The sequence below is a fragment of the Pan paniscus genome, chromosome 10 (genome assembly GCF_029289425.2).
Source record: "Pan paniscus chromosome 10, NHGRI_mPanPan1-v2.0_pri, whole genome shotgun sequence".
In the NCBI taxonomy this organism is placed as follows: Eukaryota; Metazoa; Chordata; class Mammalia; order Primates; family Hominidae; genus Pan; species Pan paniscus.
The window spans coordinates 78,894,917-78,920,363 of NC_073259.2; the positions used below are offsets into that span (position 1 = coordinate 78,894,917).

General features: G+C 35.3%; 1 protein-coding gene across 1 annotated transcript in view; it reads right to left on the bottom strand.

Moving 5' to 3' along the window:
* Positions 1-25,447, bottom strand: part of PTPRR (protein tyrosine phosphatase receptor type R) — a 282,427-nt gene that overhangs the window by 241,265 nt on the left and 15,715 nt on the right. The window contains exon 2 of the mRNA XM_003808741.5: positions 13,280-13,578. Coding sequence (XP_003808789.1) covers positions 13,280-13,578 — 299 coding nt within the window. The remainder of the gene's footprint in view (positions 1-13,279; positions 13,579-25,447) is intronic.

Genomic DNA, 25,447 nt, shown 5'->3' on the forward strand with positions numbered 1-25,447 from the left:
AAAAAAAAAAAGAAGAAGAAACAAAGACTCAGAAATGTTCATTGATTTTTCCCACAATCTCAAAGGCAGTCTGTAGTAGAACAAGCACATGAACCCGTCATGTCTACTTCCAAAACCATTCTGTTACCACTGCCTCAAGCTGCTCACATTAGGAAGAATTGGTCCCCAACATTAAGATTGGACTGATGTTGGGGCCTGCTGAGCAATGAGCCAAACAGATCATTATGTATATTGTAATTCTATCTTAAGAAATATACTTTCTTTTTTTCATGCTCAATGGATAAACAATTTCTCCCTGTAAGGGGAGTTCTTGCTGTGTAGTATTCAGACTCAACTTGTCCACACTGATTGCTATTTTGGCGTAGTGACTATTTGTTTAGACAGAATATGTTACAGAAAAGATTTGTGGCAGCTTGCAAAAACATGCATAATACAAAATATAATTGAATAAAAAGTAAGGAAATAAAAAAATTAAATTAGAGGAAAAATGAGTGAAGAAAACATCCAGCCAAGAATGAGGTTAGTTCACAAAATAAATAAGGCATTCAGTAAAGGTCTCTGTATTTGTTCGACGTAAACCACAATTTTGGCCCTCAGCTTTTTAGCAGTCAAAGGAAACAAAATAATCATGATTCTCTGCATTTTAAAGTATAATCACCAGCCAACCAATGGCTTAGGAGAAATACAAGTTTTCTTGGTACTGAGGCCAGAAAGATACATTTTTCATTGTTCCATATAATGTTAATAATAACAGTCAATTTTTATAAGGATCTTAGTATGTGTTTAGAGTGATGCTAAATGCTTTCAATACCTTATCTCATTCAATTCCCATAATTCCATAGGGTGGGTATTATGAGTATCACTTTTTTTTATAAACAAGGAAACTGAAATACAAGATGCTAACTTAGTCATTGAAGGAAAAACAATTAATTAGTAAATGCCTAATTTGGGATCCTAACACAGTTCTACTGACTCCATAGTTATTCTTCTACCACACAGCTTCTAATTATACCGTGATTTACTCTCAAAGTATCTCTGAATATCTAGTAGAATCATTCAATATCCAGTGTAAGGTAGTCCCCGCTATTTTCTCCCTGCCACATGGCTTTGTTTTGTTTTCTTCATTGCACTTAACACTATCCGAAATTATCATGTTCATTTGTTTACTTGTTTTGTTGTCTTTCTTCGATTAGAATATAAACTACACAGCTGCAATGATCTTGTTTATCTTGTTCCCTATTGTATCCCTAGAGTCTGTTGTACTGCTTAGAGTTCAGCAGAAATTCAATAATTTTTTTGAATGAATGAATGTTTCAAGGAGCAAGAATTCAGTGTCCATTCGAAATCTTTACACATCGGAGAAGCCCATTGTCCTTGCTTATTTCTAGTTCCTTACAGATATTACTTACAGATTCTCAAGTCTCCATGACTTATTTATGCTCCTCACCAGAATGTATTGTTTCCTTTAACTTGGCTATTTTTAATAATCCAGCTTGGCGTAGACTTGATTTTATCAATTTGATTTTTTATTTTAAAAGTTATACTTAACATATAGATGACATCATCACTTGTAACACATGAAAAAAATTTTTTTAATTCATTTTCCCACACACAATGACTGCTGATTTTTTAAAGCCTATATCCAAAGAATTTGCTTAGCAGCCCATTCAAGTAGATTTTGCTATACCCTGCCTAAAATTTCCTATTTAAAAACAGACCAGCTTCAAAAAAAGAAACAGAAATGAACTTGATGGCTCAAGGCACATAGAAACAACATGTATTTGTTCAGGTTAAAAACCGTAATTCTAGTTGCCATGTTCTTAGGCAGGAAAAATAAACAAATTCTTAAATAATGCAGCTTCACTAGGTCAGCAATAGGAGCATGAAATAATTGAGGGAAACTTAGCAGTAAGACAGATTCCTCACCCTGGTCATCCTAACACATATTATTCTCAGTATTCTCTAAGTCCTTCAGGCTGTCTTGGAATTTGCATCACCTGGCTATCATTTTCAGAGAGGAGGGCAAACATCTCTCGCACATACACACACCTCTTACCACAATTGTAGAAATTGTTTGTGAACATTTGGCCTATCCCCTCAAAAATGGGCCTTTTTATTGGAAGTTATTTGCTGCTAACTTATTGTTTCAGTCAAAAGCCTAAACCATGTGAAAATGTAGGCCAAATGGAAAGATATCTAAAGTTGGTAATGTTCTCTTGACTTTGCTAGACTCAAAGGGTCTAAATATGTCACCTAGTAAGGAAAGAAACAACTTGAGATATGAATATTGGCTGGATTATATTTTCATCCTTCAAAAACAAAATTTAGAAAATGTCTTAAGTAGAAGATTCTGATCAATCTTCTTTATGAAAGGACAATGATAAATAACTATGGTGACAACATGCATGTATTTCTGAAGTCATTCTGACACAATGAATAGATTCAACAGCGAGAAGAAGCAAATATATTTGAAATAGTTCTCTTAAGCATAAGGAAAGGATATTTTCTTTTTAATTAAAGGGTGGAGAGTTGAATATTTCCTATATTTGTTTTCTCTTCTAAAGTATTGGGTGTTTATTGTGACACTATTGTGACACAGCCTTTGCGTTACGCTGTTGGATTTCTTGTTTAGTTTCATACCGATAACTCTATTACCAATCTTCTTCAACCTCGTTAAAGGTTTTTATTCTGTCATCCTGTGTCTGGACCACTGAATCCCCTACATCAACATCTTTCTTTCCAAACTCCAAGAAGCAAATTGAAATCTAATCTTGCACAAGAGAAAGTGAAGAGATCTCCAAATCTAGAAGCTTTGTCATTAAATATTTACACTGGCTTAGCCCTGGAGGTATTTCCTTTTGGAACTATTCCTTTACTTGTTATTGCTGATTCCAAGATTCTTTGCACCCCATCACTAGCTATGATAGATAGGAGGAGTGATGGTCAGAATCTATATCCTAAGTCACTACCGTGACTGCCGCCCACCCCCTGGCTTCCCAGAGGATATAGAACACCAAGAACACTCTAGACTAAAACATCACCAGGAGACCCACCCTTATCATACTAAACACTTTGGAGAAAAGTGAGAAACAAGAAATAAGAGTCAAGGAGGCCAGTCCGGCAAGACGCAAGAGTTTGCCTCTGTGTTTACATTTATTTATAAAAACTTTATTCTCCCATAGTGACTGGGAATATGATGATTGAGTAAGACACATTTTTTTTTTAATTTGCCAAAATCTTCATCTGAAACCTATTGCTGGTCTTCCTTGACAGGCATTTTCTAATGTTTAGACTTATATTACTTGTTGCCAACACTGATCCAAAGAGGCTTCATATCCTCAAGTGTTTGTAAGCTCCAGATCCTCATCTATTCCGCTACTGGTTTGAGTCCCAGTTATATTAACGAGTTACTTTGATGTATACTTTGCCTATAAAATAGCAATAACATTTCTCTTCCTATAGTTACTATTTATTGAGTGTTCACTATGCACTAGGTGACATGTAAGAGTATTCAATGTGTTTTATCATTTAATCTATACACCTCTATGAAGTTGGTAATTTTAATCCTCCCATTTAAAAGATAATGAAGGCTGGGCAAAGTGACTCATGCCTGTAATCCCAGCACTTTGGGAGTCCGAGGCTGGTAGCAGGAGTTTAAGACCAGCCTGGCCAACATAGTGAAACCCTGTTTCTACTAAAAATACAAAAATTAGCTGAACCTGGTGGCAGGTGCCTGTAAACCCAGCTACGGGGGAGGCTGAGGCAGGAGAATTGCTTGAACCCAGAAGGTGAAGGTTGCAGTGAGCTGAGATCTCACCATTGCACTCCAGCCTGGGTGACAAGAACAAAACTCCATCTCAAAAAACAACAATAAAAAAGATAATGAAACACAGACTTAAGTCACATAAAAATTAGAGGGGAAACAGCAAGGATTTGAGCCACTGTATTATGCTATGGCTATTTTTGAATTACTTCCAATGTTTTCCCCAGTCTTACCACTTCTCTGGTAAGCCGAATGATTACCTAAGTGTGGATAACATCTTAACAATAACAATATCTTCACACAGCTTAAGCTAGGACCTTGGCTTATTTTGATAATTTCTCCACATTCCCCCTCAGTTCTCTCCTTTAACCTGCAGATAATTTCTTTCTTTTTGGTGCAAGTATTTAAGAACTGTTGTGTGCCAAGGACTATACTAAGTTAAATGAAAAGCTTCGTGCTTTTCATTTTTTGAGTTTTTTTAAATGTCAGTAGAAACCGTGTTACTTTATTAAAATACTGAGTTTTATTTCACATGTCTTAATAATGTCACAGCCAGATCTGGGGTCTTATACCCTCCCAGGAAAAAAAATGAAAGGATTAATTAGGAAGCAGACTTTGATTGTCATGAAAATCTAATATTTGGCTGAAATCTTTCGAGTGGTCAAGATTGCCAGAAGAATTTATACAATGAAGCTCCTACATTTCCATCTGTTCCTTCTCTGTGTTGGTCCTTTTTCCACTTCTGCCACAGTAATAGCTTATTCTATTCTATTGTTTCCCTCCGTCTGCATTCTCTCACCCACTCAAACAGTATTAACTGCCATGCATGGGTCTGTGGATATCTCCCAGGTCTAAAGCTTTGGCTGTGACCTGTCTGAACTCTAGACTCACATTCCAATTGTAGACTAGCACTGGGAGTTAAGCTTCTTAACTTTGCCCAGGGAGAGAACCTTCTAGGGACTTTTAGCTTTTGTATTTTTCCTAAAGCAAGAGAAAGAAACACGTTGTTTCTACCACCTGAGTCATAGGGATCACAGTGAGAAACCTAAGCATTTTGCTAAGTGGTGCCAATCCCATCACTCAGGAGCAGGGCCAAATGCCCCGAAAGCCCAGTATAATCATTCATTAGCAGTGAGATTTTTAACTGAACTATTGAATAGTAACAAGATAGTAAGCATGATTTACAGGCACTTATGATTACAGATAAATAGACAAAGAAGGAAAGAAAGAAAAGGGGACAAAGTCATTAACAAAAGGCATACGGGAGAACAGTTCTTAACAACTGGAAAACCAAAGGCAATTTTAGAGAGAACTGAAAGCTCCAAGCAAATATTTGCTCCAGAGAAAAGATACTATTTTTGTTTATCTGCAGATCCCACTTTTTGACATTATTGTGGAAATTTTGGATTAAAAATGTTTTTTGCCAGGTGCGGTGGCTCACGCCTGTAATCCCAGCACTTTGGGAGGCCGAGACGGGCGGATCACGAGGTCAGTAAATCGAGACCATCCTGGCTAACACGGTGAAACCCCGTCTCTACTAAAAAATACAAAAAAAAAATTACCCGGGCGTAGTGGCGGGCGCCTGTAGTCCCAGCTACTCCGGAGGCTGAGGCCAGGGAATGGCGTGAACCTGAGAGGCGGAGCTTGCAGTGAGCCGAGATCGTGCCACTGCACTCCAGTCTGGGCAACAGAGCAAAACTCTGTCTCAAAAAAAAAAAAAAAAAAAAAAAAGTTTTGCAGGCTCCAACATAAAGAGGAACAGCACTGTCCTTCTTCCTCAAAGATAAGTTCTGAAATAGAATGTTTTGTATCTTCTAATCAGAACATTCTCTTTTTTTGTTCTGTTTACTCCTTTGGCTATTTTAAATATTTCACCTTACTTAAGATTTAAGGTCTAAGATCTTTGAAACGTACATAATTTGCCCAAATGAAAAAAATTAGATCCTATATTACAATTATATGAAGAATTTATAAAGAAAGTAGCTTTCCCTGAGATAAGCTCACCAAATTCTCTCAGTAATATTAATTGGGCAGTTGCTTAGAAAATAATACTATATTTGATATTGTCATCATTTATTTCTCCTTCTCAGGATGAGTGGCCTTAAATCAGTGACTGTATTGGGAATATAAGTCAATACATAAAATGTGAAAGCTACTATACAATGAAATTTTTAGCAGCTGTTAAAAGTGATGCTGTACAATGATACTTAACGACTTGGAAAGCCATCCATAATGTAAACATAAAACTAAAAAATTACAAAGCACATATATGCAGATTTCATACTTTTGTAAAAAATACATGCATACCTGTACATAGAAAAGAATATATATAGAGAGCAAGATTACCTTAGTTATTTAACAGTTAAGGATTTTTTTTTTTTTTTTTGAGACGGAGTCTTGCTCTGTTGCCCAGGCTGGAGTGCAGTGGCACAATCTCAGCTCACTGCAAGCTCTGCCTCCTGGGTTCATGCCATTCTCCTGCCTCAGCCTCCCGAGTAGCTGGGACTATAGGCGCCCACCACCATGCCTGGCTAATTTTTTGTATTTTTAGTAGAGATGGGGTTTCACCGTGTTGGCCAGGATGATCTCGATCTCCTGACCACGTGATCCACCAGCCTCGGCCTCCCAAAGTGTTGGGATTACACGCTGAGCCACCACGCCTGGCTGGTTATGGATGATTTTTATTTCCCCTTTTCCTTATCTAAACTTTCTAAATATTCTACAACTGTATGAAAATGCATAATTTTTGGAATTAGAACAAAAATATTACTAAGTTATTCCCCGCTCATTCATTGCACCTGGAGAGCAAGGCCTATCTTTAGTAATGACAATCAATTAAACCAGCTCTCTTAAGACTTGAGTCATCCTAATATTGAATGTGTATGATCCCAAACAAGCAGATGCACTGAGTGGTCCAGGGTTGTAACCTCACACAGACATTGCTGAGGCTTAGCCTCTAGCTTTTCCAGAGTGCATTCCAGCATCGTCCTTGCTGCTTTAATAGCTAGAAATGGTGAAAAGCAACAGATGGTGACAGTTATGACTGTCAGGATGCCAAGCTCAAGAACGGAATTTCTACTTCAAGACTATTTTGCAAGGATACAGTAATAGCTGGGGAAATCTAAGCATAAAGCTTTCTGCAATGTAAGTCTGGCGATTACATAAGAAGGTGATTATATAAGAAGATCTTATAATTTAATAGGAAGCATTAACATTAAGTTAAGAGCAGAACAAAAGTTCAACCAAACTTCTGGAGTAGATCATTGAATTTCTTTTTCTAGACTTTCTTAAAAATAAAATCTAACTGAAAGCTGTATTTTATTTTTTATTAGTATCTGTGAAATGGCTATTGTGGATCCTTTAAGTCAACTCAAATGATTTTGAATCCTGGGAATAGATTAAGCAATCATCAATATTCATTGACTAGCTATTTTGCATTTGCTATTGAAAGGTTATAGATACAAAACAAGTATATTTTAAATGGAATTTCTACTCTAGGTGGGGAGAGAAAATGTAAAATGAGATCATGTAATAGGTAATTAAGTGTTAAAATTGCATATTCAATCATATTTTCTTGATAATGAGATGTACTATTTATTTAATTACAAGCTTTTGAATTGTGTTTCTTTTGGCATCAACTCATTCTTTCATCAAATAAATAGCTATGAGCCCCTATATCATTGTGGTCACTGGAAATACAGCAGGAACAAAATAAAAAAAACCTCAACATTGTGGAACATACATTATAACTTGGGAAGAAAGAGACATAAAAGGTATTAGCTAGAAGTGCTTCATAAGTACTACGAAGAAAAATAATGTAGGCAGGTGGACATAAATGTCTTTGGAAGCTGTAGTTTTAAACAGTGTCACTCTGGCTAGGTGTAAGACAGCGCCCTCCTTCTTTCAGTGATGGCATATGTTCCCAATGTTTATTTTCTTTTTGGTTTTACATTTCTACTTTTGAAATTTGTTCCTGAAAACTATGCAAGCTGTCTGTTAAAAATTTAACTAGGGGCCAGGCTCAGTGGCTCATGCCTGTAATCCCAGCACTTTGGGAGGCTGAGGCAGGTAGATCACTTGAGGTCAGGAGTTTGAGACCAGCTGGGCCAACATGGTGAAACCCCGCCTCTACTAAAAATACAAAAAATTAGCTGGGCGTGGTGGTGCATGCCTGTAGTCCCAGCTACTTGAGAGGCTGAGGCAGGAGAATCGCTTGAACCCAGGAGGCGAAGGTTGCAGTCAGCCAAGATCATGCCACTGCACTGTGGCCTGGGCAACAGAGCGAGACTCCTTCTAAAAAAAAAAAAAATTAACTAATAAGGTGAAGAAAAAAGTAGGAAATTTACTGCAGGTTGAAGTAAAAAAATGCAATAAGAAATCTTTCATCATCTCAATGTCCAAAACAACTGCATTCTGTTATTTGACATTTATTTATTAATTTAAAAATAATTAATGAGCCTTCATTATGTGCTAGACACAAGATTTGCAGGAAGTGTATTATTCTAGGTAGAACAGCAAGAGTAAAATTCCTGATTCAGGCAGGAATAGGCTCACTGTCCTGAGGAAGAGAGAAGGCCAGAGCAGTTTGCAGGAAGTTAAGGAGAAGTGGAGTGGTAGGAGATGGACTCAGAGACACAGGGATAGGCCAGGTGATGTGCTATGCTTCCCAAACCTCTGAAAACCCAAGTATCCTCCAGAATGCTTCCTGAATGCATTGATTCCTGGGATCCATCCTAGAACTATGGAATCAGAATCCTTAGGCAAGAGTTCTGGGAATCTTGGATCCCAGGTGATGTAGGATGTAGGCCATGGGAAAATGTTTGAATTTTAGTTCAATGGCAATGAGAAGGCAGTCGTGAATGTGTGTATGTGTGTGTGTGTGGTGTGATATGATCTGATTCAAACTTTCTGCAGATCACCATAACAAAAATGGGAAAGAGTGGATACAGTGACTAGTTAGCAGCATGTTCCAATAATTTATGAGAGAAAGAAAAGCAAAGAATCAGAGATAATAGTTTTGTTGTTGCCACAGGCTTGCTGTAACAATTATATGAGATAATACTTGCATAGTTCTTAGCATACTATCAATGTTTTATGCTTAGCAAAAAATAATTTACTTATCACTATCATGATATCTTTTGCAAAAAAGCTATTCAACTGTGCCAGTCTCACGTGGTCAATAATCTTTTTCCACTCACTTGTGATGCCTCCCTTATCATTCTTTAATTTCTCATATGGACTCAGATTGCTCTATGATTTCTCCTTTTCCGTTTGTAAATTTGCATGAATGTACTTTCAGTAGTTGTTGTTTAACCAACCTCCTTGTGTTGCAACTTTTAAAATCAGATTTATTATCTTAGGGCTTTATATGCATCCCATCTAGGAACTTGGGACAAGTGTTCTGGGACTATATTGAAGCACATCTGAGTCACACCTCACATTATAGTAGGCTTTCGCATTTCACCAGTTTAGTATTTTGGACTTGGTATTATATTATTTTGATCCCATATGCCCTTAACACATATTAATTCAAAAAATTTCCTAAAGCCTGTGTTTGAACCATGCTTTCTTTGAGTTTGCCCACCATGAGCAAGTCACTTAGCTCAAGAATAAGCCTAGACATCTGCTTCTCCACAGCTCAACACAGACCTATTGTCCCTACTATGTAAGTAATCACTGTCAAGAAGTATACAGGCTACTGTAGTTTTTCACAAATTTGAGACTTTTCAGGGTCAAAATATAACGAATCCAATAGGTTGTACTAAAGCATAGTGCTCAATGGCAGACAGTCTGAATTTTAAGACATATCCTGGGGATCTTAACTTTCTCCTATGTCAGGAGAAATGTTAAATGTTGATTGAACCATATCTAAAGCTAAATGTGCTACAAAATGTTGGTATTTGAACCAATAAATTTTCTCCAGTTTGGGTTGGATTTGTCATCACTTGCAACAACATATTCCTCACCAATACATCTTCCATGACATGGCTGAATTCTGTTGATATGTACATAGACTAAGCCCATCCTTTGGGTAATCTACTACACAAATATAAAATTATAATTAAACCAATTTGTCTATTGAAAAAGTATCCAACAGTTATTTATCCACATCACACAGTAAATGCTACAAAATTTCTTTACTGTGGCAAAGCAATGAGAAAGCTGGACTTTCAAAGCCCTTCACGTAATGTCTAGAGATTATCACTTTACCTATAAGATGAATCCAAAAGGTAGTCAACAGCAGAACAAAGCTGAGGTATGCCATAAACCCGAGTTTAGAATGTAATTAAAACCCATAGATATCACATGTTTTTGGCTTTAATAGCTTTCTAAGTCAAATACCTGATAAAAAGTATTTGCAAAGAATGTTCTGTGTCACAGAAACAACAGAATATCTGTCTATGTGTTGATCTGGGTGAGTGGTGAGCAAGACAAGAAATTTTAGGATTCTAGGATCTCAAGGAGAGGATCGCAAGCCCCTGGAAACTCACCACCATCTTCCTATGTGCTCACAGAATGCTTCCTGCTTCCCTAAAAACTGCCTCTGTATCCTCTCCTCCCTTCCCCCTCCTTCTTTTTCCCTTCTTTCCTTGCCTCCTTTCCTTCTCCTGCTGCTCCTCTTCCTCTTTCTTCTCCTCCATCTTCTCCTTTCCTTTATTTTTCTTACCCACGAGTCCATCTCACAGAGTAAATCATAATCTTCCCATTTCCATGCCCTTTCATTGATGTCAAAAACCACCCCTTATATTCCCAAGCCTTACTAATCTTCAGTTTGCTCAGATTTCTGTCCAGGCTAGAACATTCTTCACTCAGCAGCCTATGCTGAACTGAAATGGCCTGTAGTTGCTACCATTCCACCATTTTCACTTGCACCTCTGTGTTCCCTCCTTCCTGGTGTTGTGGCCTTGTGTCTTGACAAATATCCTGAGGATCCAGTGACAAGAGCTATGGATTTTACAGCATACTTTCATCTAAAGCGGTATTTTTTTCCTCTTACCATAGTACTGACCTTGAGGCATTCAATATCTTCTCTACATTGTACTTGCACAGAAATCCTAATAACAGCTTCTTAATTGAGTTCCGGAACATAGTTAGCATTATTTGGGATAAACATTCTAATTGTGTTGTAATCTCCTTGTAACAAATAAACTATAAATTTTCCTGATTACTAATAAAAAGAAGAAAGAGGAAAAAAATTCATTTGTGGACAAATGCTCTTATGAAATGCTTTGCGCTGGCAATTGGGAATCAGGAAGGGAGGAGAGACACAACTTTCATGTCCTTTTTAAAGGTAGCATTCTAAAACTCATCGCCAATGATAGTTGAAACAAGAAAGAAAGAAGTATTGGAGGAAAAATGCTTGATCCTTCCTTCTGAGCTAGGAAGTCTTAGAAGTTACATATAAAGTTTAGAGGTTGAGTGTAGCTTTTTACCCTGGCTGGAAAAAAAATGCCTATAATTTCTCTAGTTCAAGATACAGATAATCAGGAACATGGTCTATTTGAGTATAAATTAAGTCTCAAAATAATTCTTAGTACCACTGCAATATCCCTCAAACAAGAAGGTCTGCATTGATATATATGTTTTATACACGTGTACATATGATAAGCACAAACACACATCAATTATTCCATTAAAGTCATTATGCTGCCCCAGAATATATCCCTTGCTTCCTGTATGCCCCATCCATACATCCATTTTCTGTATGGAATGGATCTTCAAATCAGCTGACATTTAATTGCATCACTCCTTTGCTTTTTGAGGAAGCTAAACATTATTGATTTATTTAAAAAATAACCCTGCCTCCCCAGTTTTGCTGCTAAATCATCATGCACATAAGTAATCTAAGTGGATTGCAGGAAACATTAGGACTGGCAATTGGCGTTGCCAGCTACCAAAGCCACAGCATGGTTAGAGGCTAGGGAAAGCTAATGCAGCAAAATTGCCTATTGCCTCTATGTAATCATCACCCCAAAGGAAAAGCACAGCTTCTTCATCAATCTCCAAACCACAAATAAGCTGAAAGTGAAATGACCTGCCAGAATTCCTCATTGGTGCCTTTTATTGTCCATAATATTAAATTAACTAGACAGTACATGACATTACAAGATAGAACAAGCCTCTTGAACTGTAATTCACAGTGACTTTAAGAGTTGATGACTATGGGTATATGACGGTCACTAAGGAAATATCTCCCATGAGCCCTAGCATTAACAGGAGCATCTCCAGATACAGAGACATCATTAACATCATTTATCTTCACTGAATAGACAGAGTACATGACTTTCACCTTCAGAACATCTGCTACTCATGTAAATGCAGAAAACTTGTTCAAGTATTTCAGGATGCCAAGTGACCCACATATTTTCTCTTAACAAGAGTTCATCTTGTGTTCTTAGCTTATGATTTTTATTGAATTATTGATATTTCCCTCTGGACATTTTCCAAGCAAAACAAGAGACTGTATTTCATTTGTCTCTGTTTCCAGATATCCCAAGGGGAAACTAGATCATAATAAATACTGAGTGTATGCTAGCTGAAAACATTGACAAATGGAACTTTGATTCTCAATATTAAGTAAAGTATACTATATGTAGTAGGTTAAAAAAATAAAGAAAAAAAAGAAGCTTGTTAAATTTAATTACATTTGGTGCATAGAGGAGTTGCCAAAATGCAAACATGGTTTCATTGAATTATCTTGGCCTCACAAATCAACTCATTTGATTATATTTTGGAGCAGAGATGCAATAACAACCATTTAACTACTGATTTGTAGTTTCAATGTGGATCCTTCTATAATGATGTTAAACCAGAGAGTGACTATAGTTCAAATAGGGTGTCAACCTCAGTATGTATTTAAACTATGATAACCTCCACAATTTGGAAACCTCTGACCTGGGTTATACAAGCAAGGGAACTTTAAGAACATAAGCAATGGGATCATTGTATCACTTTTATTAATAAAGAATGGTTATTATTCAGTAATATCAAAAATGTTATCTATCAATTACTCCCAACTTATTTTATTTGCTCCAGTGACAGAAAACTACTCTCCCTCTACCACACATCCCCTTTCAGTTGTCTTATTTATTGTAATTTGAGTCAAGTGACCAGAGGATCTTCAATAAGTATTATTTATTTTCACAGGCTGAGACTAAGGCCTATCTGCTTAAAACAGATTCTCACAGAAGGTAGGAGGCTCAGTATAAGATATAATCAACTATAATTATAAGGCCTTCCTAAAGTAATCTTTTATTCAAATATTTATGAAGCATCTACCATGTACCATGCATTCTGCTATGAGCGGAGGATACAGACAAGTTTTCTGATGTCGTAAGAGGAAGAAAACAGACAACAGTCAAGTAAGAAATTAGAAGTACCACAGAATAAGTGCTGTGGTACATACCCGTTGGGATTCATTGATAACTATTCACAATCAGTGTTTTTCTTTTTTCAAGCATCAATGACAGGAAAGAATCAACATCAGCCTCAGCATCAGTTTAACATACTACTTACCACCACAATTACATTTGCTGCTGGGATTGGGAGATTTTCCACTTCAAGATCTTGACCATCCATGGCCAGCAGATTGAGAGACGGGTCATATGCAGGTCTAGGAAATGCTGAATTGACAATCTGGTGGCGTTTGCTTACTTGAGCTTCGGAAGAGGAACGGTAGCTATGTCTGTAGATTTTTTGTGGGGCTATATCAAGGCTCTTCTCAATGTCTTGTGAATGCTGATAAATGAATACCGGCTTCCCACTCTTCTTCTGATTAATTGCCAAAAAATGATCATTGTTTCCTGAAAAGCACCCTGAAATAGGGAAGAAGCAGAAACAATATCAAAGACCCTATTCAGTAAGAGAGGTAGATATATCTGATGAAGAGGATTACCCTTTCTTGAGAGGCTTTAAGACTTGTGAAGGGTTTAGGTTAGTTTCCATATTTCTTTCTCTGCTTCATGATCCTCAACAAATAGTATACACCTGGTGGTATGAAGGCCTCTCAAAGACTTTAGGTGGATAAAAGTGGGTGTACTTTGAAAAAGTTCTATTTTTCAGATATTCTGATGCCACTTTTGCTAAGAAATTTCCTCCTTTATCTACACACATTGTTTCAATACCTAGTTGGGATTCTATTCCTGGATGTCCTATCTGCTGCTGAAATTATAAATATTTTTATCATATTTAAGCTTTCCTTAAATATAAGCATTTCCTACAATTCTTATTTCATACTTATTGCTTGTATTACAATGAACAGTTTTCTTCACGCTTACAGAGTATTTAAGCTCTCTGAGGTAAGAAATCTGAGTGTACTTATTGTGGTAGCAACTTTCAGCAGTCTGAACAATATCCATCGTCTCCTTACTTGTGTAAGTAATATGGCCATCTACATAGAGACTACATTTCTCTCAGTCTTCCCTGCAACTAAGCATTGCCATTTGATCAAGTTATAGCTATTGGAATGTGAGTAAACAGATGTTAGCAGAGATGTGATATGGCCTTCCTTTCTACATTTCCTCCTTTGTGCTGGCTGAAATGCAGACAGCCTGGTAGGAGCATGAGGTAGAAACCATGTGTCAAAGATGGTAGAGCACTAAGACAAAATATCCTGATCCCTGATGAAAGTGAAACTACCATACCAACCTCACAGTTCCCACTCCGATTTTTAGAGAGAAAAACAATTTTCTATTGTTTTACCTGCTATTATTTTAAGTATCTTTGTTAGAGCAATTGAATTTATTTAGTAACAAATACATTCATCTTTATTTCTTCTGTTAGATAAATATTCATTGCATTGAATAATGGCTTCTCCTGTTTGCTACTGGCCACAGGAGGAAACAGATAATACATATGAATCAAAAAGAATATTACTAGGTCAAATACCAGTTAGAAAAGCAAACATGAGATCTGTTTTATAACATAGTCCCTAGCAATGGTACCCCAGATTTTCACTGGAAATGCCTGTGGTAACAAGGGCTGTCCTTAGAAAATTACTTACCTCTTTTTACAAGAATTCTTCTCCAATCTCCTACTATTTTTATCTTTTACTTCCCAAATCATGCAAGCGTCTGTACTTTGTTTTGTTTTTCTTGCAAATTTCAGCTATTTACATGCCCAAATTCAATAGAATTATCATGGCAGATCTAGTCCTCATGCTACTGGGCATTGTAAATTTCTCTATTTTCTCTTAGGTGAGAGACCCACGTTCATTTATGCATACAATATACCTTTCCCAAAGCACAGAATCATCTCTACATCAGTGGTATTAGAAAAGTAAACTAGGATGAAAGTAGTATATTATTTTATTTCTTAACTCCAAAGGAATCACTTCATTGTAGTGATATCAGATAGTTTTTCAGAGGGAAAGAAGAAAATTACTCTCCTTTCAGAAATGTAGAAACTCTTCTAGGACACTACAATATTATTTAGTAAATTACTTTTTAGTAAAATACTAAATAAACACCTTGTGGTCAGAAAGTTCATATACATCTAAAACATTTTGGCACCATTTTCCATTGATAAAACAGTGGTAAGAACAACAACATTGAGATATCCTGTTCTGAATTCCATTATACTACATATGTTCTTAATGATAGTTTCATTTCCAAATCCGAGGAACTCATTTAATATGGAGAAATAAAGTGTACAATTATTTAAGGGTCATCATTGTCCAATCATCATCTTTGGCAAACTATGGGTGGCTTGATTGTTTTAAAAAAGTTATGGTCAATTTAGCATGCTTGGAACTGAAGACATGATGATTAGTTTCCATTACTATTTCAGGATCCACATAAAATATAATTCAAGTGGTCCAAAAATATAAAGCTACTGGTAAAAGAAGATGATTCTCATACTATTATATCGTGGAATAAAGCACTTGGGCTAAGAAAATAACCCATCTTTTTAACCCCACATAAAAGTTTAAGGGATACTGGTGAAACAGTTGCTGAAGATGCAAGACGTATATGTTGGTCACACAAGGCTTGATGGAAAGCAAAGGCTGTAAAAACTAGCAATTCCTCTACTCTGGATTCTCTATAAATAGTAAATAAAAAGAAAAAAGCAGCTTAGAAGATTGGGGAAAGTAGATATCTTAAAAGAGGAGAAATAACTGACAAACTGAGTAAATTACACAAATATCTTCAATCTTTCTTTTTATTTATTATCAATCACACCAAGTCTTTTCAGAGCCACTTTATCTAAATAGAAACGTCCAGTTAACAAATGCGTGCTAAAATTGGCCTACCAAAAAAGGGACAAAATCTAAGTTGAAGCACAATTGAAACACAACGAAAATTTTCCAACCTTATCCACTTGTCTGTGTGAATGAACTTAGTCCTGCCTTGTTCCTGAGTAATGAGTTCTAAGATAGCAGCGTAATATTAGGTGTCCTACCACAATCATTAGGTAAGAAAAAAAATTTCATAGTGCTGTCCTTAGGTTCTCTGTATCAGAGCTACCTGGGACATGATGATACAGCTTCTTAGACCCCAGACTAGAACTACCAAAGCATAATCTCTATAGATGTAGCCTAGGAATCCGGATTTATAATAGAATTCTTATGTTCAAACTCTGATGTTTGAGGACCACTGACCTAATGTCTGGAATTAGTTTTGTATTTTCTATCCTCAAATGCTACCTATTTCCTCCTTCACTTCAGCTTTATGAATATACTCAAGTAAAAATTTGGAAAAGTGAAGACTGAGAAGCCAAGTTATCTATTAGTGAAGCCGTAATTCCAAAGCAGCCAACAATCATAGCTCTTTTCCCTCTCTCTCCTATCAGTACCTGACCCTGGACTCAGATGCAGGTGTAGAAGCGCAAGAAACTCACTTCAAATATAATGATATGGACACATTTAAAGTGAAAGAGTGAAAAGCAACATATCATGAAAACCTAATCAAAAGAAACCTGGAGTGACTATATTAATATCAATTCAGCACAAAGAAATTCCCAAGGATAAAGAGGGACATTACATAATGATGGACATATGATGCAATGTACATAAGAATACATAATATTCCTAAATATATATGCATCAAAAATGAGCTTAAAATTCATGGAGCAAAGCTGACAAAAATGAAAGGAGAAATGGGAAAATTCACAATTATCATCGAAGATTTTAACTGTTCCCTCTCAATAGTAAGTAGATTGAGGAGAGAGAAAAGAAGCAAAGGCAAGGTTGTAAAAGAACACCACCATCAACCAACTGGATTTAATAGGTGTTTATAGAACACACAACCCAAAACACCAGAATACACAATCTTTTCACGTTCTTATGGGGTATTCATCTAGACAGATCATATACTGGGCCATAAAATAACACATGTTGAAAACTGAAATTATACAAAGTATACTCTTTGACCATGAAGGAATTAAACTAGGAATCAGTAACAGAAAGAAAAGAAGAATATTTCCAAAATTTGGAAATTAAAAAAACACATTTCTAAATATCCATGGGCCAAAGAGAAAGTCACAAGACAAATTAGAACATATTTTGAACTGAACTAAAATAAAAATATAACATATCCTGAATGGTATTGCCTAGGTTTTCTTCTAGGGTTTTTACGGTTTTAGGTCTAACATGTAAGTCTTTAATCCATCTTGAATTAATTTTTGTATCAGGTGTAAGGAAGGGATCCAGTTTCAGCTTTCTACATATGGCTAGCCAGTTTTCCCAGCACCATTTATTAAATAGGGAATCCTTTCCCCATTGCTTGTTTTTCTCAGGTTTGTCAAAGATCAGATAGTTGTAGATATGCGGCATTATTTCTGAGGGCTGTGTTCTGTTCCATTGGTCTATATCTCTGTTTTGGTACCAGTACCATGCTGTTTTGGTTACTATAGCCTTGTAGTATAGTTTGAAGTCAGGTAGCGTGATGCCTCCAGCTTTGTTCTTTTGGCTTAGGATTGACTTGGCAATGCGGGAGGACTTCATGTCTAAAACACCAAAAGCAATGGCAACAAAAGCCAAAATTGACAAATGGGATCTAATTATACTAAAGAGCTTCTGCACAGCAAAAGAAACCACCATCAGAGTGAACAGGCAACCTACAAAATGGGAGAAAATTTTTGCAACCTACTCATCTGACAAAGGGCTAATATCCAGAATCTACAATGAACTCAAACAAATTTACAAGAAAAAAAAACAAACAACCCCATCAAAAAGGGGGCAAAGGATATGAACAGACACTTCTCAAAAGAAGACATTTATGCAGCCAAAAACACATGAAAAAATGCTCATCATCACTGGCCATCAGAGAAATGCAAATCAAAACCACAATGAGATACCATCTCACACCAGTTAGAATGGCAATCATTAAAAAGTCAGGAAACAACAGGTGCTGGAGAGGATGTGGAGAAATAAGAACACTTTTACACTGTTGGTGGGACTGTAAATTAGTTCAACCATTGTGGAAGTCAGTGTGGCGATTCCTCAGGGATGTAGAACTAGAAATACCATTTGACCCAGCCATCCCATTACTGGGTATGTACCCAAAGGATTATAAATCGTGCTGCTATAAAGACACATGCACACATATGTTTGTTGCGGCACTATTCACAATAGCAAAGACTTGGAAGCAACCCAGATGTCCAACAATGATAGACTGGATTAAGAAAATGTGGCACATGTACACCATGGAATCCTATGCAGCCATAAAAAATGATGAGTTCATGTCCTTTGTAGGGACATGGATGAAGCTGGAAATCATTCTCAGCAAACTATCACAAGGACAAAAAACCAAACACCACATGTTCTCACTCATAGGTGGGAATTGAACAATGAGAACACATGGACACAGGAAGGGGAACATCACACACCAGAGACTGTTGTGGGGTGGGGGGAGGGGGAAGGGATAACATTAGGAGATATACCTAATGCTAAATGACGAGTTAATGGGTGCAGCACACCAACATGGCACATGTATATGTATGTAACAAACCTGCACGTTGTGCACATGTATCCTAAAACTTAAAGTATAATAATAATAATAATAATAAAAGAGAATCCATATGTAGAAACCTATGTAGATAACTGGAATTAAAGCAATTAGAGAAACCTTAAAAAAAAAAAAGCCAGCCTAGTAAATGAGTATAGGGATTATGAAGTTTTTGCTTGTCTTCAAATTTCTAATTCAAAGTGATACTTCTATAAATGTGAACCCAATGCATTACCTTGTCAATATATGCACTTTTAAAAAGACACCTCATTTTATTTTAGTTGTTCTCTTATTTATATTGTTTTTCAACAGTTTGTTTTTCTTTTCATCATCATTTAGTCTTTTTTTTAACTCCTTGATACTCTTTATATAATTATTTTTACATATTACATATTCAATAAATATATATATTTTTAAAATCCTTAACCTATAAGTATATATATACACACATATATATGTATATACATATATATAACATGATTTGTGGGATGCAGTTGAAACAGTGCTTAGAGAAAAAATTATACCATTAAATGGTCTCAAATCAAAGGTCTCAAATCAAAAATATAAGCTTCCACTTTAAGAAACAAGAAAAAAGAGTAAAATAAATGTAAAGAAAGTAAACTGTTAAAAGTAGAAATCATTACATTGAAAATACAGAGAGAGAAAAATGAGTCAAACAAAAGCTAGTTATTTGAAAAGATTAGTAAAGCTGATAAAACTCTAGCAAGACTGACAGAGAAAGAGAGAAACACAAATTTCTAATATCAGAAATGAAAGGAGGGATATCATTACGGACTTAGCAAGTGTAAAAATGTATAAAAAGGAAAATAACAATCCTCTACAAATAAATTCAACAATTTAGATAAAACGATCAAATCCTTAAAACCACAAACTATTGAAACTCACCAAAGATGAAATAAATAATCTGAATTGTGCTAAAATTATAAAAGAAATGAAATTTCTACTTAAACCTTTTCTGAATAAAAATCTTCAGGACCAAATGGCATAATTGAAAATGTCTACCAAACATTTAAAGAAAAAATAACATCAAATCTATATAATTTCTCCCAGAAAATAGAAGCGGGAACATCCACCAAAATCATTTGATGAAGCCAAAATTACCCTGATAACAAAAGCAGATAGAGACAATCCTAAAAAAAACACTATAGACCAATATTGCTCATGAACACAAATGTAAAAGTCCTCAACAAAATATTAGCAAATTGAATGCAGAAATACAGAAAAAGACATATGCCACTACCAAATGGGGCTGATTTTCCTGGGAATGTAGGGCTGCTTCAATATTTGAAAAACAATCTACATAATCCACTCTACTGAGAGTCTAAAGAGGAAAAATAATAGTCATACTAATTGGTGGAAAAAACTATTTGACAAAATTCATGTCTATTCATAGTAAGAAAAAATTAAGTAACCTAGAAATAGAAGAGAATGTTCTCAACCTGATAAAAGGTACCTACACCAAACCCCACAGTACACATTATGCTTAATAGTGAAAAACTGAATCTTCCCCTTCTAAGACAAGGACAAGGCACCCATACCATTCCTATATAACACTGTATTAAGAGTCCTAGTCAGTGCAGTGAGACAAAGTAAAGGAGCAAAAGACATAAAACTCTTCTATTTGCAGATGACATGATTGTCTATATAAAAAATCCCAAGGAATTTACCAAAATCTTCCTAGAACTGACAGGTCAGTTTAGCAAGGTCACAAAATATAAAGGCAACCTACAAAACTAAATGGCATTTGTATAAGTTAGCAATGTATAATTGAAAACTAGAAGTAAAAAAAAAAAAAAAAACTGACCCAAAAATAAAATACTTAGGTATAAATCTAACAGAACATGTGCAAGATACATATATATACTGAAAACTATAAAATGTTGAACAAAGAAATCAGAGACGACCTAAATAAACAACAAATATACTATGTTCATGAATTAGAAGACTCTACATAATGAAGATGTCAATCATCTCCAATTACAATAAAATATCATTAGAATTTTTTGTAGATGTAGATATGCTGATTCTAAAATTTACATAGAAAGGCAAAATAAATAGAAAGCTAAAACAATTTTGAAAAAATAATAAAGTTAAAAAATACTGCTCAATTCTAAAACTTACTATAAAGCTATAGTCATTGAGGTAGTGTAGTGTTGGCAAAGAAATAGACAAACAGATCAATGGTGCAAAATAGAGATTTCATGCAGAAGCATGAAATTGGATTCATACATCACACCATATACAAAAATGAATTAAAGATTTCCATATAAAATCCAAAACAATAAAACTATTAGAAGAAAAGATAGGCAAAAATCTCCACAACATTAGTCTGGGCAATGATTTTTTTAAAATATGACCCCAAAAGCACAGGCAACTGAAGCAAAAAAAGACAAATGGGATTGCATCAAACTAAAAAGCTTCTGCACAGCAAAGGAAACAATTAACAAAGTCAAGTGATAACCCACAGAATGGGAGAAAATATTTGCAAACCACACATCTGATAAGGAGTTAATATCAAAAATACATAAGGAACTCAAACAATGTAATACCAAAAAAATTAACCTAGTTAAAAGATGGGCAAAAGATTTGAACAGATATTTCTGAAAAGACGACTTACAAATTTCCAATAGGTAAATGAAAATATGCTCAGCATCACTAACCATTAGGAAAATGCAAATTAAAGCCACAATGAAGTAACACCACATACCTGTTAGAATGGGTTTATCAAAAAAGATGAAAGTTAAGTGTTGGCCAGGATGGGAAGAAAGGGGAACTCTTGCACATTGTTGTGGGAATGTAAATGAGTACAGGTGGTTTCTTTTCCAAAATGCTTGGGACCAGATATATTTTGAATTTTGGATTTTTTTTGGATTTCAGAATATTTGCAGAATATATACTAATTGAGCATCCCTGATTAAAAGGCCCAAAATTCAAAATACTCCAACAAGCATTTCCTTTGAGCATCATGTTGGTATGCAAAAAGTTTTCTATTTTGGAGAATTTAGGGTTTTGAATTTTTGAATTAGGGATCCTCAACCTGTACAGTCATTATGGGAAATGGTATGGCAGTTCCTCAAAAAACTAAAAATAGAACTACCATATGTTCCAGCAATCCCAATTCTGGGTGTCTATCTCCCCTAGATTAAAATGAATTGTCAAAGAGATGCCTGCACTCCTACGTTCACTGAAGCATTATTCACAATAGCCAAGATACGAAAATAACCTAAGTGTCCATCAATAGATGAATGAGTAAAAGAGCATGGTACTGCTATAAAAATAGGCACATAGACCAATGGAACAGAATACAGAACCTGGAAATAAACCCAACTACTTACAGCCAAATGATCTTCGATAAAGCAAACAAAAATATAAAGTGGGGAAAGGATATCCTTTGCAAAAAGTGGTGCTGGGATCATCGGCTAGCCACATGTAGAAGAATGAAACTGGATCCTCATCTCTCACTTTATACAAAAATCAACTCAAGATGGATTAAGGACTTAGATCTGAGACCTAAAACTCTAAAAATCCTAGAATATTGGAAAAACCCTTCTAGATATTGTCTTAGGCGAGGATTTCATGGCCAATAACCCAAAAGCAAATGCAATAAAAACAAAGATAAATAGTTGGGACTTAATCATTAATTTAATTATTAATTAATTTAATTAAGCTTTTGCATGGCAAAAGAATAGCAGAGTAAACAGATAACCCACAGAGTGGGAGAAAATCTTCACAATCTATTCTATTTTTAGTTTTTAAAGGAACCTCTATACCATTTCCCATAACACATCTGACAAAGGACTAATATTCAGAATCTATACAAACTCAAACAAATCAGCAAGAACAAAAACAATCCCATAAAAAAAGTGGGCTAAGGACATGAATAGACAGTTCTCAAAAGAAGGTATACAAATGGCCAACCAACATATGAAAAAATGCTCGACATCACTAATGATCAGGGAAATGTAAATCAAAACCACAATGCAATACCACCTTACTCGTGCAAGAATGGCCATAATCAAAAAATCAGAAAACAGTAGATGTTGGCATGGATGCAGTGATCAGGGAACACTTTAACACTGCTGGTGGGAATGTAAACTAGTACAGCCACTATGGAAAACAGTGTGGAGATCCTTAAAGAACTAAAAGTAGAACTACTGTTTGATTCAGCAATCCCACTACTGGGTATCCACTCAGAGGAAAAGAAGTTGTTATATGAAAAAGATACTTGCAAACACACGTTTATAGCAGCACAATTCGCAATTGCATAATCATGGAACCAACCCAAATGCCCGTCAATCAACGAGTGGGTAAAGAGACTGAGATCTATGTCTATATGAGATACTGAGATATATAATATATATATATGTCTCTATATATGTATAGCTATATCTATATATACACACAATGGAATACTACTCAGCCATAAGAAGGAATGAATTAATGGCATTCGCAGCAACCTGGATGGTATTGGAGACTGTTATTCTAAGTGAAGTAACTTCAGGAATGGAAAACCAAACATCGTATGTTCTCACTGATATGTGGGAGCTAAGCTATGAGGATGCAAAGCCATAAGAATGATACAATGGACTTTGGGGACCAGGGAGAAGAGTGGGAGGGGGGCAAGGGATAAAAGTCTAACAAATAGGGTGCAGTACATACTGGTTGGGTGATGGGTGCACCAAAAATCTCACAAATCAGCACTAAAGAACTTACCCATGTAACAAAACACCCCCTGTACCCCCAATAACTTATGGGAAAAAGAGAAAAGGTAGCATGTACATATAATGTAATACTATTCAGTCTTATAAAAGGAAGGAAATCCTAACCTTTGTGGCAACATGGATAAAACTAGAGGACATTATGCTGAGTGAAATAAGGTGGGCACAGAAAGACAAATATCATATGATCTCACTTACATGTGAAATCTAGAAAAGTAGAGAGTAGAAAGATGGTTACCAAAGGCTGGGACAGGGAATGGGGAAGGAATGAGGAGTTGTTGGTTAAAGGATATAAAGTTTAAGATAGGCAGGAAAAATAAATTTTGAGATCTATTGCACAGCAGGGTGACTACAGTCAATAATTTATTGTGTATTTCAAAATATCTAAGAGCATAAATTTGAAATGTCTCACCACAAAAATGCTAAACAAGTGAGGTGATAAATATGTTAATTGTCTTAATTTAATCATTCTACCCTGTATATCTATATAAAAACATCACATTTTACCCCATACATAAAATTATGATCTGTCAATTAAAAATAATGTAAATCAAAAATAAAATAACTGCTAAATAAAATTAAAAAAATGAATTCAGAGAAAGTATTACCATTTGATTTTTGATAAAGGTGAACAATAAAGGACAGCCTTTTCAAAATTACATTTAAAGTACTAGACATCCATATGTAACAAAATGAACATTTACCTAAACTTCACACTTTATACAAAATTAACTAAAAAGGTTCACAGATCTAAATGTGTAATGTACAAACTATAGAACTTTTAGAAGAAAACATAGAATAAAATCTTTATTACGTAAGGTTAGGCAAAGGTTCCTTGGACATGACATCAAAATCACAATCCACAGAGAAAAAGATAATCTGGATGGAATCAGAATAAAAAGAAATTTGCTCTGTGAAAGATACTGTTAAGAAAGGGAGAAAGCTAGCTAGAGAGTGGGAGAAAAATAATTACAAGTCACATATCCAACAAAAGGTTTGTAACTGGAATGTATAAAGAACTCTCAAAACTCAACAATTAGAAAACAAACCAGTTTAAAAATGGGCTAAAGACTTGAACAAACACTTTATTAAAGAGGATACATGAATGGCAAATTAGCAAATGAAAGTATGTCCATTTCTATTAGCCAATAGGAAAATGCATATTAAAAATTGTGATATGATATTAGAATTGCTAAAATGAAATGTACTAATAATACTGGAGAGGATCTGGAGCAACTGGAAGTCTCAGACCTTGCAGGTGAGAATGCAAAATGGCAAAGGCACTCTGGAAAATGGTTTGACAGTTTCTTGTAAAGTTAAACACATACTTAGCATATGATATAGCAATTTCACTTCTACATTCTTACCCCAGAGAAATAAAAATGTATATTCCCACAAATGTCTGTAAACAAATTTTATTAGCAAGTCTATTCATAATTGCCCCCAAATGGAAACAACTCAAATGTCCTTCAATGGGTGGATAGATAAACTATGATACATCTAAACAATGTAATACCACTCATCAGTAAAAAGAAGTGAGCTATTGATCTACACAACTTGAATATAAAAGGCATTAAGTTGAGCGAAAGAAGCCAGTCTCAAAAAGTCACTGTATTTTTCCATTACATGACATTCTCAAAAGACAAAAAAATATAGTTATGAAATACAGATCAGTGGTTATTTGGGTGTAGGAGTTGGAGACAAAAAGATAGTAGGAAGTTTTTTTGTGGTGAGCGAACTATTCTGTATCCAGATTGTGGTTGTGATGACATGAATCTATACATGTGTGAAAATTCATAGAACTATACACCAAAAAAGTCAATAGGTTATACTATGTTTTGTAAGCAACTTTTTTCAAGCGTAACTATATCAAACATCTTCTCTCATCACTAAATTTAAGTCTTTTTCATAAGAAATATAATTGATGAATTTATAAAAAGTAGTTTCAGTGTGTTGGGAAGGGACAGAAAGCTAAATTTAATTGAAATGAGGACTGAGTA